This window comes from Micropterus salmoides, unplaced genomic scaffold (genome assembly GCF_014851395.1).
Source record: "Micropterus salmoides isolate LMB-PRFRI ecotype aquatic unplaced genomic scaffold, ASM1485139v1 Ms_hic_scaffold_4, whole genome shotgun sequence".
Taxonomy (NCBI): domain Eukaryota; kingdom Metazoa; phylum Chordata; class Actinopteri; order Centrarchiformes; family Centrarchidae; genus Micropterus; species Micropterus salmoides.
The window spans coordinates 24,293,613-24,311,787 of NW_024043372.1; the positions used below are offsets into that span (position 1 = coordinate 24,293,613).

At 40.4% G+C, this 18,175-nt stretch overlaps 1 protein-coding gene across 1 annotated transcript in view; it reads left to right on the top strand.

The window, feature by feature from the left end:
• The window catches only part of LOC119885641 (RNA-binding motif, single-stranded-interacting protein 2-like), a 28,462-nt gene extending 10,577 nt beyond the window's left edge, over window positions 1-17,885 (top strand). Inside the window, exons 2-14 of the mRNA XM_038695768.1 lie at window positions 1,113-1,279; window positions 5,597-5,655; window positions 6,073-6,164; window positions 9,142-9,299; window positions 9,433-9,512; window positions 9,640-9,749; window positions 9,957-10,000; window positions 10,201-10,294; window positions 10,643-10,693; window positions 10,933-11,043; window positions 11,205-11,285; window positions 12,993-13,080; window positions 13,749-17,885. Of these exons, the coding sequence (XP_038551696.1) occupies window positions 1,113-1,279; window positions 5,597-5,655; window positions 6,073-6,164; window positions 9,142-9,299; window positions 9,433-9,512; window positions 9,640-9,749; window positions 9,957-10,000; window positions 10,201-10,294; window positions 10,643-10,693; window positions 10,933-11,043; window positions 11,205-11,285; window positions 12,993-13,073 (1,128 nt within the window). The 3' untranslated portion in view covers window positions 13,074-13,080; window positions 13,749-17,885. The remainder of the gene's footprint in view (window positions 1-1,112; window positions 1,280-5,596; window positions 5,656-6,072; window positions 6,165-9,141; window positions 9,300-9,432; window positions 9,513-9,639; window positions 9,750-9,956; window positions 10,001-10,200; window positions 10,295-10,642; window positions 10,694-10,932; window positions 11,044-11,204; window positions 11,286-12,992; window positions 13,081-13,748) is intronic.
• The last annotated feature ends 290 nt before the right edge of the window (window positions 17,886-18,175 follow it).

The window sequence follows — 18,175 nt, forward strand, 5'->3', positions numbered from 1 at the left end:
GAGGTCATTTTTGACAGGGAAAATGATAATGAAACTACATTTATCCCAATAAAAAATACTCCTCTGCATGGTTACACAATCTTTTGTTTGATTTCTCCAAGGAGAGCCACAATCCCATAGGGAGATGAGATGATGCGTTGGTTGTTGCGCAACCGCCTTTCATGTGCCTAGTGGTGAGTCATCGACTAATTGACTGCCATAGTTTAGGACTAGTATTCCCTGGCACTTAGTTCTCATAGACAAAACAACCCAACGTAAGAAATGAGAAGGAGGTTCAGTAGTGGTCATAACAGATGGTCACAACATGAGCATGCTACCCTGCATTGTCATGTAGTGATAAACTCCTGGTGTGCTCTTGTTACTCAACTCTTTTAATTCTCCTGGTTCCTGCTCTGTTTTGATAACTGGACTTTGTATGCAACTGACCTGAAACCTGTTTTTTGCATCTTGCCACATAGGATCTTGTTAAATGTTAACTTTAGACACTGTATGAGAGGGAAATGTTTGAAAGACAATGTTGAACATGAGGTTTCCGCAGGTTTAGGAGGGATAGAAATGCAAGCTTGAACAGATGGCAGCGATTCTGCTGTTCTAAGTTGAAGTAAAATGAGAGAAACAGCTGCAGTATAAAAATTGCTCAGATTTAGTCTATTATATAATTCTGCATCATCAGACTGTTTAAATGTTAGTTTTAGATCTTTAGAGCTTTGATTTTGATATGCACCGCAAGATTTTTTTTTTTTTTGTGGCTCCAAAAGTAAAAAAGAAGTTACCCAACATGGAGAAAGCATAAGAGGCCCCTTTTCCCTATATGGAGTAGGCAGCCAAGAGGCCCCACATTCCCCCCAGAAAGCAGTATTGGTGAGTGTTGACATGAGGCCTGTATGATATAATTTTTCGCAACTCCCACATAATCATCTGTCTCATGCAGGATTACTTTCTGATCTCTCAACATCTCCAACACACTCCCTTGAGTTTTTCGCACTTTGAATACTTACTAACATCACTGTACATATCCAGTGTTTGCTGGTGTTTGAAACTATTTTGGCAGTGGCTCCTGTTTATGTGTTCATACTCCGTAAACTAATGCTGATGTTTCTTTCTTATTGCAGCAGGCCTATGTGTCCTCCGGCCATCAGATGGCGCCCCCCAGTCCCAACACCAACAGTAGTAGCAATAGCAGCGGTGGGGGAGGTGAACAGCTAAGTAAAACTAACCTGTACATCCGCGGCCTCCATCCGGGGACCACGGACCAAGACCTGGTCAAACTCTGCCAGCCGTGAGTGTTTTTTTTTTTACTTTTAGTTTTATTTGGATGGCTGACTGACGATATAAATAAATATTTATTTTTGGTGCACAGAAAGGTGAAATAGGAAATAATATTACATCATACCAGACATGTTTTATTATGGTGACTGAACCTCACAAATTTTACATCATGGAATTTATAAAGGAATGGTGTGAGGTTTGGGGAAATATGCTTATTCGCTTTCTTTGAGAGTTCGATATGAAGATCGAAATCCCTCTCAGTTTAATATTTCTGTATGGACATGTTGATTAATGACTTTAGAGGTGATAGTAGGCAGATTTTGGAGATCTTGAGAGAGAGCCCGGTTAACATTTTTACCTGCTTCCAGTCTTTTTGCTAAGCTAAGCTAAAGGCCTCTTGGCAAAGAGGAAATGTGTGGTAGCAAAACAACACATTTCCCAACTATTCCTATTGATGATTTATTTTTTTAGGATAAATAAGTGATTACAAACTCAAAAAGATCGTCTAACATAATTGTAATAATATGTAAGCTATGCAGGTATATTGGCCAATGGTAAAATATGACTTAGGCAAGACGTGTCCATAGCCAGCATGAAGTATATTTGCGCTTCAGATGAGCGATGTAAAGCGATGTGGCAGGTTTAGCAATTGTTTGTAGTAGGCCTACAGTGTACAGTCTCTAAACAAACAAGTCATTTGTTTGTGTGAGGATTGTCACAGTTTGGTTGTTAAACATTGATTGGGTCGGCATTGGCCTTGCTGTATGTTAATATTGAATCAGACTTTAGCTTATAGTACATTCCAGTCCAGCTAAACTTGAACAAAGATTGTTATCTTTGAAGCTACCTTGGAGAAAGAGTCACATAGTAACAAACTTCTCATGAGCAGATAGTATCTGTACTGTCTGGAGCTACGCTGTTCATCTGCTGAACACATGAAATTAAATTGTTTAAGGCCATAATTTGATGTTCAGAAAATGGAGCTTTTTAGGCAGGAATGGGGGGAAAGTGGTTAACGAATAAGGATGCTGAAGTACCACAACTGAAGTCAGTCTGATTAAATCTTGACAATCACAGGAGCACAAGATATTGTCAGCAAAATGGTTGAGCCTTGGAGGGAAATAGGCGAAAGAAGGAACGAATGCAGAGAGTCGGGGAAAGGACGGGACGGGGGTAAAGACGGAGAGAAGGGGCCAGAGAAGGGTACAGCATGTTGACTCCTCATGTCCTCATCTAACCTTTTACTTTTTGTGAGGCTGAATAGGGTACACACCCCTAGACAAACAGCCTAGCCTCTATAGTATGTCAGCCGTACAATATCACACACACACACGCACACATAGATTAAACCTAGTAATAAAGCACCCAAACTGGTTTTGGCTGCTGCAGGTCAGGGCTATGCTGTACGTCACAGAAGTGATCTGTGAACTTTAACCATACATCTGTCATTTCCATGGGTCATTCACAGTAACCATACGCCTCACTGAACAAGCACTGGCCTCTGCTATTAAAACCTGACTTGTGTACCACAGCCCTTCCCTCTGTAATATTTGTGTTACATTCTCCATTTGAACCCTTCTGACCCTCAATGTGGAAGCCTCACAAACACAGAACAAATTTACACGGCTCGTATCTGATAGTCATGTTAATATTTGAGTGTGGACTGTGCTGTACAGATTATCAAAGCTGGAACAATCAAAGAAAATGTGAAATCTGCGGTTGGTATGTGAAACACAGGGACTTAATAAAGCAGTGGATTTGACAGAGAAGTCATTGTGGGGTGGTGGGTATAGAAGTGGAGAGAGGACGGAGGCTGTAGGGGTGGGTGGGAGGGCTACCGTTGAAGGGGAAACTTAAATGAGAGGGAAAAGAGTAGCCTGGCCTGCTGGGAAAGAATGTCAGACAGATGTATATGGGTCAGAGCTGTCTTTTAAGTCCCTGTGGCCTCTACAGTGTGGTGGGCTGCTGTTCTGCAGCAGAGGGGCTGAGGTAAGCGGAGGGTCACACAGTCACTGCCTTCAGATCTTTGAACTCTCCTGGCATCTCTGTTATGCAAAACATGAAGCACAGCTTTTGTTTTTCTTACCCATACCTCTAATTAAAACTCAGACTGATCCGTAGGACTTCATTGATTTTTGTTCTGGCAGTATGAGCTTGAAATCAGGAAAATCAGAGCCAGCAGGGAACAGCATGAGAGTGACTATTATTTGTTCTTATTTTTATTATTAGCCACAAGACAAATTCACATAATCCCGATCCAGAACAATACTACTTCTAAGTATTCCAAGCTTTTGAGAAGAAGTTACAGAACTTTTTCATTTAAATTCAATTCTAAATCCAGTCCAGGTTTTGATCAGAAGGAGCTTTATTGCCAAGTAGTGTTACACACATACGAGGAATTTGTTTTGGTGATAAGGTGCTACACGTAGACAAGCATATAGTTGAGGTAAATAAATGTAGAAATATATAAATATGGAATAGACGATGCAATTTATATAAGAATATTAAAGTGAATAGAGAAATAATACAACTATTTGTAGAATATACAACTATTTGCAGAACATGTGCATTATTCTGGGTTTTAGTACAGGGTCTTCCAAAATAATGCATTCTGAGGCTTAATATTAGTGACATTGCTCCTGATAATGCACTGCTAGCTATTGAAACAAGTTCAGTTGTGCAAGTCAATTTCACTTAATATATGCCCAATATCGGTTAAGAAGAACTTCTTTTTATATGGTTCATCCTTTTGAGCCCCACATATGTGAATACCATGTTGATTTGTTTTAACTACAAATCTTTCTTCAACAGCATGTGTGCCTGATTGATTTTGAAATGTCTCTACATTTGTGCTCCGAGAAGACATATGGCTAAAGGGAATCTGAACTTTCAGCTGGACTTTAATGGGTTAAATTAATATCAAGCTTGTGTATATATATTCATGCCTAATTACCACTTTGCAGTTGTTAGATGGCAGTGGGAAACTATAAACATAACATATGCAAAGGTCATCTGCCTATTTGGCGACAGATGATAAATTATTAATTTCTGCAGTGAAGAAGTTTCCTGCAAATTGACTCTATCCTTAATGTCATAATTTACAAAAATCAAGATCAGTGACTCCTGCTCATGTGTATTTTCACAGCTTAAAATGAGTTGAATTGTGGCATTATAAGGTAATACGATTTATGGCAGCTGAAGTGGAGACATAAAGCTTGTTCACATGTAAATCTGCTACTGTTTCTAGTTCAAAAAAAGATGCATGGCCTGGATGTGTATGTACATTTTAAAAACTTGTAGGAGGTAAGGCCACAACCCTTTAGCATAAATACTTTAGACTCCGGTGTCAGTCATGACACAGGCCTCTGCTGTGGCCGTCTAGTCAGATCTGAGTCATCTGGGCAAGTGTCCACTGAAACTAGGTGGGACTGTAGGACCCAGTGGCGCGCTGTGATGTGAGGGTGGAAAAACAGAGACAGGGAGAGGGACGTGGTGGGAAGGAAGGCGAACCGGAGGGGTGAAGCATCAGGTTACAGTGTACATTCCGCCCAGACACCATGTCGCCCAAACAGAGGAACACCAGCCTCCCTGACTGGCTAAATTCACTAGACAAAGACAGGTCTATTATACTGTAGTGCTAATGTCTTATAACACTGCATTCCATTAGTCTCCACATCTTACATAACTCATGTCATGTACTGCATTAAAAATGGTTCTTTTTTTTTTACCATGGGTGTTTTATAATGCTGCATCCATGCATTAATTACTTGTCCTCTTTTGCTGATTGACCTTTTTCATGTCAGTCGGTGACTGAAATAACAGGTGTCAATGATTTATTATGTTTCATAAACCATATGACTTTTGTATGTAGTGAAATGGATCGAGCATACAATAAATTTCCTTGAAAGCCAATATTTGTATTTGCGAGTCAGACACTGCTGCTGACAGCACTTTAAAGCTTTATTTGAAGTAAAAATATCCGATAGCAGAGCTGGATTTTGGAGTGAGGTGTGTGTTTGTAAAGACAGGCCTGGAACAAATTGTTTTTGGCCCTACGGTGCTGTCTCCTGTCTGTCGAAACCAACAGAGTTACTGTTACAGCCTCCACCGGCAGACAGAAGGGTGGAGGCAGACAGAGTTTTCTGTGACACTTGATTGACACAATTGATTGCATGACAGAGTTTGCATTCATGTTTATGCCTGTAATGCAGCCTGAGGAAGTGTGACAGGATTGGCATGCATATGGTAGAAGCAGGTTCCTGTCATCGCCCCATAGTCACCTCATCTATCATTGATCCTGTTTCTGTATTCTTTTCTGTCACTGAAGGTATGGCAAGATTGTGTCCACCAAGGCCATCTTGGATAAAACCACCAACAAATGTAAAGGTGAGTTGTGTGGTTTTAAGGTTGGAATTTAAAAAAAAAATAAGATTGAAAGTTGGCATTATGACTTTGTAATCACTGTTACCTTCACTTATTTCACTGGTTTGGACTGTTTGGTTAATGGAGCATTGCAACATATTGGGAAAAGCACTTATTTGTTTGTTTGCTGAGATTTGGATGAGAAGATCGGTATCAATCTTAAGTCCATCTGCTAAATATGAAGCCACAACCAGGAGACGCTTAGCTTAGCATAAAAATGTCTCATTCTATGCGAAGCTAAGCTAATTGTCACCTTGCTTTAGCTTCATTTTCAACCGACGGATATGAGAGTGGTATTGATCTTCTTAACTCTCAGCAAGAAAGCTCTTCAAAACTAAATAACACCACAGCGACTTTAATATGTATTTGTCTGTTTTACAGGATATGGCTTTGTGGACTTTGACAGTCCAGCAGCCGCACAGAAAGCTGTTACAGCTCTGAAGTCCAGTGGGGTCCAGGCTCAAATGGCCAAAGTAAGAATTAGCCACCTCTTGTTCAGCTTATAGAACCACCACTTCTTTTACCCCCAAGTTCACCTTATGTTCCAGATTGGCCCCTCTCCAAAATTTATTGATCTCTATAGAGCCACCTGCTAAACTTTAACCACCATAAGCCATAGTCCCTTACTCCACAAGCACACACTCACCCTTTGATTGGCAAGGGTTGAAGATAAGGATTTATAGGGAGGTGTGGATTCCATCATACTTCATTGGCTGAACCATTAATGCACAGTTGTAAGAAGGATAACTACTACAAGCAAAATGGCTCCCTTTTTAATCTTTTTTTGTTGTTATTTTACCACTTGCGTTAATCCTTTACTGCCTTCCCTTTCATCCTCATTTTGTCTCCTCTTTCTTCACGGCCCTCCTCGCCACCTTCTCTCTTCATTCCCTTCACGCCCTTGTCTCTGTGCTTGTGTATGTTGCTAACCTGCTCCTGTTGTAGCGCTTGTTCTGCCCTCTTTGTCCAAGTGTCTGCAGTCAAAGCAACTCTTGTCGGCCCATTAAGCTGATCCCTCTCGCTCTCAGGCTCCCCATTGAGGGAACCCAGGGGAGGGTGCCACTACACCCACCGTCAATGGGACAGGCACAATGGGCTGGCATTGTCCATCGTCTGGGCCCAAGCCTGGGGCTGACACCAGCACTTAATACACTCCACCCCAGTGTCCCTGCCCCCTCCTCCTTGTCCTGTACCCAAACAGACCCACTGCAATTTAACACCAGGGTCTCCCTCAGCCCAACCCTGGATAACTGTAACAGATCCACGCTGCCAGCTGACCTGAACCAGTCTAGTGCAACTAAAGCCAGAGTCTAAATTCATTGCACCTCCTCTCTAACATTGCCACACAATCCTGTGTATCTCAATACCCGAAAAGTGCAACTGGACACCAAGACTTGACTCATCCAGACAACATGTGCTCAGTCAGAGGTGTTGATAACCACTATAAAATCCTAAATATACACAGCCGGTACAGTCACTGGGTTACCTTAGGTCGGGAAAAACAAGCAGTAGTCTAAAATCAGTTTTATGTCAAACTCTTAAGTGCAGCTTCACCCGTTTGCGCCTTCACCATGGCTGCTGCAGAGTGTTGTTCGCAAACAGAATGAGCCACACCTTGCGCTCGCTGTCCTCAGGGTGTGCTCAGTCCCTGAACGGGCCACTCAGCCACCGTCTGCGTGCCCAGAGAAGCCGCATGCATAGGGACAAGGGAACCATGGGAGACTTAAAAATAGATCTCTTCTTACTTCCCAGCACCTCCCTGTTCAAACTCAGACGTCAGCTCGCATGTGCTGCTCGACACATAAGCAGGCAAATCTGGTAAGCACACAGAGACACACCTCAACAGACATGGCTCACCTAGGGTCTGGCACGCACAAAAAAATGCACTGTGATGCCTCAGCAAATCCCATTCGCATGTGCCTGGCCTGCATCCAACAGCCTTTTCATATCTACAACTGACAATGAATATGAAATGGGATATTGTGTGTACCGGCAGAGGTAAAGGGTAAATAGAAGGATAAAAAGGATGCTTTTTTCTTTGTTACATTGTCATTGAGCCTTGAACTCCATTAGTCTCGTCTGCCGTGTGCCACTGTGTTACATAATGGTCATATTGCCACACCCAGAGTGTGACGACTATGACAGAAAATAGGTTATCTCTTTGCCAGGTGGCTCACGCCTGAGAACACAGGCTACTCATATAGGCAGTAAATCTTCATTTTCGATAGCTTTTGACACACTTTAATACCATAAAAATCCTCAATCTTTATTGTCGGATCATCAAACTCACCGGCTCGCCCCTGTCAAATCTGGCTGAACTCGCGCACCCACCTGCACTAGCATCTGACTCCTGGCTGTCCTCTCCTGTTTGGTGCTTGGGTCACTCTAGTTCAGATGATTATCCACTGAATTATTGTTCAGTTTTCAATTGAAAAAGTGTATTATGTGTGGGTAGTAGAGCTATCTGATAGCAGTAAGTGTAAAGAAGAGGGCACAAAATTGAACATGATGGAGATAAACAATATTTTGACAAAAGAGAAGAGCCTGTTAATGAGCAGGCACTCATTCACCCTCTTTCCCTTCTTCTCTTTTCTGTCATCCTCCTCTTTCATTACCCAAATTACTCAAGACTCCCACTACTTCCTATCTTTTCAGTTCTCTCCTGTATAAAATATCAGCATTTTAAGCTACTCATTTCTCCCACCATCCCTCCGCCATATCCACTCTCTGTTTCCCTTCCCCTCTTTTTAGCCCAGCCTCTTCTCTCCTGGTTGCCAGGCTTCTGTTGCTCTCTGTACTCTTTGACTTCATGCCTGGCTTCCTGTCTGCTTCTGCACGGTCACACAAGGTTTCACTTTCAAGCTGGTGCCACAAAATAAGCCTCTGAATAATCTCTTCTCTTTCATTAACGTGCAGCTATCAAGATCTCTTAATTAGACAACATCCCTCCAAACTGTGTGACTTTATCTTTGCAGGCAAATTCATATTTGCATGTGTTTGTATATTTTTGTGTGCATTTGGATTTTGCCTTAGTAAAGGCAATGACACAGGCGCCACATGGATGACAAATTATTCAGGGTTTCAATTTATTGGTCTATTTGCTTAAAAACATTTTATCGGGTCTTAGCACAAAATGAGGCTTGACATGATGCACGGTTATGATGAAGCATTAATCTGCAAAGAGTGATGGCAGGTGTTGATGGAAAGACAGGTCACACTACTGCCTACACAGGAATATCTGCTGTGTGAAAAAGATTCTGAAAGTGACAAGAAATATTCCATTTGCCCAACGCAAATACATGGTGTTGTGCTAAAATATATATTGCATTGGGCTCATATCCTCCAGTGAGATACCTGAAGAAATGAAAAGAAAAGAATCATCTCTTCATTTAGGTAAAAAAAAAAGAGGATCTGTATGTGAACTGATTTTCCTGTCCTCTAACTGTATAGCAACAAGAGCAGGACCCCACCAACCTCTACATCTCCAACCTGCCAGTGTCTATGGATGAGCAAGAGCTGGAGAGCATGCTCAAGTCCTTTGGCCAGGTCATTTCCACACGCATCCTCCGAGACGCTAACGGGACCAGCCGGGGCGTGGGATTTGCCAGGTCAGACTCAAGACATAATGCGCTATTCCATTGTGGTGTATGATGGTGACTTGAGCACAGGTTGTACCATAAATAAAAAGCAGTCTGTGCAATTCTGGCTCATGTAGTAAATTTGAACATGACTGTATTTCAGAATGGAGTCAACTGAGAAGTGCGAGGCCATAATCCAGCATTTCAATGGCAAATTCATCAAGACTCCACCGGGAGTGCCTGGTACGTAGAATGTTTGTTTTGTTTTATAGGAACCTGATATTGTTGTTGTTGGTGCCAGAGCTTAGTGTTCTTGTTCTCCACTGTGAACACTGAATTCACTCTCTTATTTCATGTGTTGCTTTCGCAGTGCCCACAGAGCCCTTATTATGTAAGTTTGCAGACGGAGGTCAGAAGAAGAGGCAGAACCAGGGGAAGTACCTCCAGAATGGAAGGCCCTGGGCTAGAGACGGTGACGCGGTGAGGCTGCCACTTTTAACTCATGGTTCTTAAAGTGAACTTCCTGTCCTCGTGTGTTGCATTTCCTGCTGAAAATTAAAGCAAGAACATGTTAAAATGCTTTGAAGTTGATTATTCTCGCTGTGAGCTAGCTGGCTGTTTTGGGACAGGCTGCAGCAGTGTTTGCATGACCTCACGGGTTCTGAATCCTGTGTATTGTTTTCCCAGGGAGGAATGACGCTTGCGTATGACCCCACAGCCTTACAAAATGGGTGAGTGGTATGCATGAAGTTACTGAAAACAGTCCCAACCCTCCAGGAAAATAAGTGTAGTACTTAAACCCTAGTAAAATGCTGCCCTCTGCTGGGCATTGCAGGAATAAAGATGTTGTTTGTGTAACTGGAGACTTGTTGGAGGCTTGTTGACATGGTGTTGTGTGTTTTATTCTGACTTTGCTATGTCTGTTCACCAGCTTCTACTCCTCACACTACGGTCTGGCTCCAAACCGAATGATCGCCCAGACTTCCCTCTCACCCTACATGCATTCTCCTGTCTCATCCTACCAGGTGGGACATTTCATTGTATTTATAATCCAAATTAATTTCTTTAATAGCCATACTGACTTTTTATTTTTATATTTATGTCTTAATGTCAACTTTCTGTGCCAATCCCCTCATTATGTCCACTTTATGCAAGTTAACAGACACTCAGGGAGGAAATTCTGCAGGTTCTGCCTCTTCTCAAGTCAATTATATTTATATTGCCCAATATCACAAATCACAATTTGCCACAAGGGGCTTTACAATCTCTTTCTCATGACTTTTCTCTGCAAGCTTACATAATAACGGCTCTAATGGGACTGTGAAGGCAACAGATGAACAAATGAGTTTCATGATGTGTCTCCTGATCTATAGGTACACAGCCCATCCTGGATGCACCATCAGTCATACCTCATGCAGCCAGCTGTGAGTATCCCTCCTTCACCACCTTCACTTCCCCTCATATACTTCATTTATACTTAGCCACTTTATGTGCCTTGGGTGGATCAGATAGCTATCCGCTAGCAAAAAAAACTAAGAGCTTTAAACGCAACTGAGAAGCATTTGAGACGGATTGAAATCTAAGTGCTCAAACCACTGTGGGAGGTGGTTAGTGATTCCATTAGTGATAGAGATTGTTTGTGTGTGTTTCTGTGCATTCACAGGGTACAGTTCTTACTCCAACTATGGATCACGCCATGTCCATCCAGCCCACGTCCATGATGGGACCTCTCACCCAGCAGCTAAACCACCTGTCCCTGGGCAGCACGGGCACAGTCAGTACCAATCACATGCACGCACGCACGCACACACACACACACACACACACACACACGCATTAGGCAGAAAATTGTCACCATATCTAACTGTCCTGAGATGAATTATTCATGTCAAATATTACACACAACTTGTGTTTTCCTCTCTGCCTTCCCTACAGTATATTCCGGCCAACACAACTATGCAGGGGACCTACATCCCCCAGTACACCCCAGTGCCTCCCTCCAGTGTCACAGTAGAGGTATGAAGCTAAGCCTCAACCTCAGCTGCTTACATTCAATATAAGTGGGTGACTAATAACTACTCTTATAGGGACGTATTTACTAAAACTTGACGGGTGTGTGTGCTTAAAAAAAACTGCTGCTTTCAGCACGACAGGTCTTCTTTGTATGTATTTCAAGGAGTGCCAGCGCTAAGGCACAAAAGCAAGGGGAGCTGATTTTTTAAATGGACTGAGCTGGACAGTGTCCATGGGAAGGTGTGTGTGTTGTTAAATGCCAGATGGAAGCAGGCGTAGTGGCTTTGATGATTTCTGTATTCTATAAATACAAAAAAATGATCAGAGATTTAGTCTTTTTTCAGGTCCCAAAAGTGCCGTGGTATAAAAATACTATTGATTTATGTCCTATTTTGGAAAGATAAAACTGAAACACAAGACAAGCAGGAGTCACGTCATTACTGAATTTGTCTTTGCAGAAACGTGATGTGACTGACTTGGACAGATTTAAAATTATTATATAGTTTCTCTTTTTCTGTTATTGTTGATAAGTTGATGGCCTTACACTTTGTCTGTAAGTAAACCTCAGATTCAGCACTTGATCATATTTTCTTGATTTTAATGCTTTTTGACCCTGACCGCCACTGAAATTCCATTTTTTTTGTTATTGACAGTTTGAGTCTAAAAGGGCAGTTTTTTTAAAAAGGGCAGCTTTCAATCAAAGGTTCGATATCTTTGGCAACCACATGAAAGCTGAGCTTTAGGCAACAACAAACGTTTAGCAAATAATTCTTGCTGGCACAATTCAGACCTAATAAGCTATTGAGGTAGCATGAGCCTACGATAGCAGTCTACATTTTATTCCAAATATTGGTTATTTAAATATATACTTATTTACATTGTGCTTTAGCACCTGCTTTCAGAAAAACATTGTGTAAAGAATGCATTTCTGTCTTTCTCTTTGACTAATTTATGATAACAGTTTATTACATAATGATTGTATTAATATACATTACCTCCACAGTCTGGCTCTGTATTAGCTCATCCATTATTCAACTGGAAGAGCCTTTTCCACTCAAGAATGAGAGTCAGAATCTTTTTATGGAGACGTTTGGCGCAGAGTCCACAGTGTTTGTGCTCCAGTGCTGTAGCAGATCCTGGCTGAGCGCTCTGCAGGAGGGTGTCTGAGCCTGCGGGGAGTCTTGAGTCATTTGTTGTAAGGTGGAGCTCAGTGATAGTGGAGCCTGCAGGAAGAGCAAGACAGTGATTAAGGAATAAAAAGTGGAGGTTTATGAATGGGAAGAGGCACAGCAGTAAGCCAGGAACTCCGGCTGTGATTGGATAGATGAAATCAAGTGGGAGGTATGAGAGGAGAGGCAGGAGTAGTGTGAAGGGTGTGAAGGTAGAATTGGGTCGATGAACCTCAACCACTCCTTAATTTATAGCACAAGGTAAATGTCAGGCATGCCTCTCAGTAAATATGTCTCGTGGTGTGCACTGGCTTTTAGTAAACAGATTTTACCTGAAAAATCTGACTGCTGTTTTTTGGTTTGTTCACTCAAATGCAGATAATATCTTTGATTTGGTGGGGAGAGCAGTGGGAAAATACAGGCCGTCGTCTTCTTTGTATCTGTAATAAAATCTAATCTAAAGTCTAATTTTCACACATTGTCATTAATCATCAAGTAGATTCATCTCCAAATAACCTGTCCTCTTTTTTTTTTTTTTTAGGAGAATGGTGGTCAACAGCAACAGGTTGGCATGGAGACTCCCGCAGAACACACAAACTACTCGTACCAACACACCAAGTAAAGCTAAGGTAGGACAGTGAAAGTGTCTCTGCTCTGTGCTGCACATTACACAGTGTCTAAACTGCAAAGTCACAATCAGCAGGGCTGACAGGAAAATATGGTGCAATAATTATTATCATTGCAAATAACACCAATTGTGTTATTGGTAATATTTGAAACAAACAACTCAGACACGTTTTCACATTTTAATTTAGGACACATACTGGTCTGATTGGGACGTTACAATTAAAACTTAGAGGAATGATTGGAAATGGGTTCTAGCATCATTTGAGGAGAGGGGAATGTTTATGAGATGTGCAGTCCTCTCCTGAGCTCAGACAGATGGGACTTAGACAAGCAGCATTGCATTCCTATGCTGCTGTTTCAGAAAATCAAAATGGCGAATAAACCAACATACAAAATGGGGAATTTTGGTATTTTTCAACCTGGACCGTACTTTCACATGCTTTTGCATCTAAGTGACTAATGGGGACAGCAGTTTTTGAAACCGCGCTATTTTAAGCCACTCTGTCCTGTTTTTTATCGTTTTAGCGAATTTATTTATCTATTTTGTGTTTATGCTGCAAACTGCTGAAGTGCTGCTGAACAAATTTTACCTGTTTTGAGCACTGTTGTGTTCAAGAAAGAAGGTTGAGTAGGTACAGTGTATCGGTACTGAGTTATGTGTGTTTCACAGCTCCCAGCAGGGTGGGGGCGAGGGCACGAGATGAATCCAACCAAACAGGATTCAGCTGGAAGAGAGAACTGTGCTCCATACCATCACCAAACACCTGGACTTGAACATGGATAACAAAAGGAACATGTGCGTGCGTGCGTGCGTGCGTGCGTATATCTGTATTTGGGTTTTTTTTGTTTGTTTGTTTTTTTAAGAAAAAGGACAACACTCACATCATTGGACTTTCCTGCTCACTTCCTCAAGAGTCGATCAACCAAAGGTGGGAATCTTCTTCACAGACGCTTTTATCTATTTTGATAACTGAAAAAAAGGAAACATAAGAAGTTTTAAAAAAAGAAACAGAAAAAAATTAAAGAGAGGAGGAAAAGACACAGAGCATTATTTTTGTGTGCGTAATATAACAAAATCTTATTTTTAAAAGAAAAAAGCATTCTGGATGTTTCAGGGTGATTCAAGGAAGAGTTGAAACACAATGTGTCTTTTATTTTTATTTTGTAAAATATGCAAACTTTTATTTTTATTTCCTGATGTCTGTTGTTTGACATTCTATTCGCAGCAGCAGGGGCAACACTTTGTACAGATTTAAAAACACTTTTGCTCGTCTGATGTGTGGAGTCATTGTAACCGTGGGAGGCAAACCGTTTAAAGCTACTTCTTCCTGTAACTGCTGCAGAGATTTCTATTCACGCACAGATGATAGTAACATAGTTTTATAATTTAGTCTTTTTTTTTTTTAAACATTCTTCCATAAGTTAACAAAAGACAATCAATTATTTCTATTTATATTTGAATTATAGTTCTATTTTGTAGAGGGTTTTTTGACCATTGAAACAAACATTTGTAGAAAAGTTATTTAATACTGTAGCCTATAAAGATGATGAAATGGATCTTTACCCCACACATTAATGATGAGCTCTAATAGTTAGCTCATGGAAATGATCCTATCCAGATGGTTGGATGACTTTCACTTCAGCTCACATCCTATACCCACCATCAAAAAAGACATCAGACAGACACCTGTTCATGCTAACAGCAATTTTGTTTTAGTGTGACCCCATGATACATCGGTGACCATGAGAAGTGGTTTTAAGCGGTTTTGTTGTGACAAACCTTCAGGTATCATTAAATTCACCCTCTGACCTAGGGATGAAGTGAACATGCGTTAGATCTTGAGCAGTTAGATTACTGAAAGATTATGTGTACAAAGAGCAATGCAGTTACTAAATTAAGATATATAGTTTAAAAGCAATGAGGGAAATCAGATAGATGACTAACACCATCCCTGAGAATAATTAGTTTGAAAGGAAAGGGAGCTGTAAGTCAATGCTGCTGTTGTCACCTGAGTTTGATTCTCTGTCAGTGAATTTTTGTGTGTAGAAAGTTAAATGCTTTCAGTTTTTTTTTCTTTTGTCTGTCACTTGAAAACCTTTGAGCTAATTTGCCTTATTTTTGTTGAATTCATCTTTTAAGTAGATTCGGTTTTAGCTGTAGAGTTTAGCTTTTTATAGAGAGTAGATGTTTTTCTCTGCATAGGGATTGATGCTGTTTTGTTGTTGTTGTTGTTGTTGTTGTTGTTGCTGTTGTTTTTTTTGGTGCACATCAACTTTTCTCTTTTTTTTTTTCTCTTTTTCGTTTTGTTTTCACACAAATCTCTGTTCCAAACCCTTGTGTCGCCTGTCCACAAAATGTTTGTAGAAAAGTCTTTCAGTGGAGTGGAGAGCTGAACCAAACAATGACTTCATTTAGTGCTGATCCAGAAGATTTATATACACTAGAGGAGGCTTCCTACACAGATGTGTTTCAGTCTCTCAGTCAGCATGTTGCATGGAGCTCATGTCACCACATCCAAATATGTTGAACTTTAATTTATACAGACATCAAAAACTGTAGATATGTAGATAATAGAGATCATGGTTTAACAAAGGACTGCTCACTAGACCATGGAAGTGCCATTAAAGATGATTCTTACAGCCTTTAGTGAGACAGCAAGTCTGAATGGATTTGTGAGTGATCCAAAAATTCTGCAAAAACTATTTTTAGCTAAGCCTTAATGTTTTCCTCTGGATCAACTGCCTGATCTCTCACAGGATTGACTCTAAGTTGTATATACTACAGAAATGGCAGCAGGCCAGAGGTAGTCGTCATGTCGGTGGAGTTAGCTGTAGGTTTCTATGAGGAGCTTCCCTTCCTGCTCCTCAAAAATCCATGTTTGAATCCAGTGAAAAACACACAGTGTGATAACGTCTTTCTCAAGACTCACAGTTTGATGGTTCTGTTTTGAACTCTCGTTACATCTTCACATTTTCTCACGTCACACTTTTTGCTGTGTTTCTATTGTTCATTTCCGCAACCAAAGATGTTGTGTCCACTCGTCTTTTAGCTCTCGGTCACAGACAAACTGCTCTCACCCGTAGACGATCTGTTATGTGTAGCTGGATAAATTGCCTTTTGGTCTTGTTCTGATAGATTCAGAAAGAGAAAGATCGCAATAAGCGTGGTAACATGCTAACAATATTCCATATATAATATGACTATGGTTTAAGGTTTTGTGAGAATGTTTTTGGCACTGCTTTATCCGTCATGTAGTGAAGTACACGTGTCGAAATATTTCAGCTGATTTTTTAAAAGAACAACAAGAAATGGTCTGCTTTTGACTACATGTGTTGCTTAAACTGAGTTTCCCTTCAGCATATGTAATGGCATATTTGAGTGGGTGTAAACAGACTCATTATGGACTTTATTGGCCTCTGCAGACACCCACAAGGAGTACAGAGTCTTTATGATGGCGAGAGTTTTCAGACACGAGAGCTAATTTTGTAAATAGTCTTTTTCTTTCCTTCCACTTGCTCTTTACACCAACTTGTTTGTTTCTTCTTTTGTGTTTTTATTTCTTATTTTTTATGATGTATAACCTGTCCAGATAACACAGTGACTAGCAAGTTTTCAGATTCAGTGCACCATGAAGGAAAATGTCATGGATATTGTTTATATGTTCAAAGAAATGATATTCCATGTATTAGCCATCACTTTTAATACAAAAACAGGATTTTGGAACTATGAAATGACCACTTGTTACAATGCAGTGTTTTTATTTATTTAAAAAAAATTTTTACAAAGAGATAATATTACAGGAAATCATGATGCTCCAAAAATTATTAGCATCATGAAAATTATAGAACCTTAAAAAGAAACTTCGGTATTTTTCAACCTTTTTGAAAGTGATCCAGTATCCTTGTGGGCAATTGTAACCTGTCAAAGCACACTCGATCAAAACTAGACTAATTCCAAGAAATTTTGTCCCCAAAAGTCACATAGATACAAAAACATGGGGAAATATGGTCCAGCTGGAAAAATACAGAAGTCGCTTTTAAGTTACATTTAAATTGTAGGAACGAACACTAATCAACGGTGTGCTCTATACAGCGCACAACATTTGAAATAAAGAAATCTCCTTGCACTTATTATTTTTTATCCACACCAATTTGAAAATGCTCTTTTTTGTCCATCCTAATGTAGATCAGATGGCTTATTTCATAGCTTTAAAATGTTTTGCTGCTAAAACAGGATTTCCAAACAGGTAGTTAGATGTTGCCCAGTCTGGATTTTCAAAATGTGCCCTTTTATTTTAATTTGGTAATATAGATATCATACTCATCTGTTTAATTTTCAGTAACCTCATGATAAACAGAAATTAGTTTGCGATTATATACTGTTAGTTTGCTAATGGCCGATAAACATAGTTGTGTTTTACATTAAAACTCATAAATGATGTCTTACGGTGACATTTTTGAACGTGGAGTAGTAAAAACACACCTTGTTGCTCCACACTGTATGAACTCAGTTTGTGTAAATCCCAGACATTTAGAAAATTCACTGGGCTCATCTCACTCCCTGCTTGTGAACAGTTTTCTTATTTATACAAGAACTCATTTTGTACAGTTTTGTTAGAGGAAAGAGGTTTTGATATTTGGTTATTTTGCAAAGCCACTTGGCTACTTTTGTCTTCCTGTGCCAGAGTTGCTAAATTGTCTGTAACTTGTGTTTTTTTTTATTGATTGAGATAAGATTTTTCTTCTTTCTTGGTTTTCTCTTTGAATATGTCAGTTTTTCTTTTTTTTAATAAAAGCCTTGTTTCAATGATTGCGTGAACTGTGTAATTTTTAGGGTAGAGGGGCTGTATTGTTGAGAGCAGGAGGGAGTAGGCTGGATCTGCAACAACAGGAGAGTTAGTGACATGATGAGAGAAACGGAGCAGGAATGAGAAGACATTACTAGCAGCTGGGTGGAGTTGTGACACCCAGGACCTGCGAGGCAATACAGCTGACAGGGTTACATGCTTCTCATCTGTACACGTTTAGAAATTGTTCTGTAAGGACATCTGGAGTGGAACAGCTGTCAAGAAATGATTGAATGCCTTCATACATACA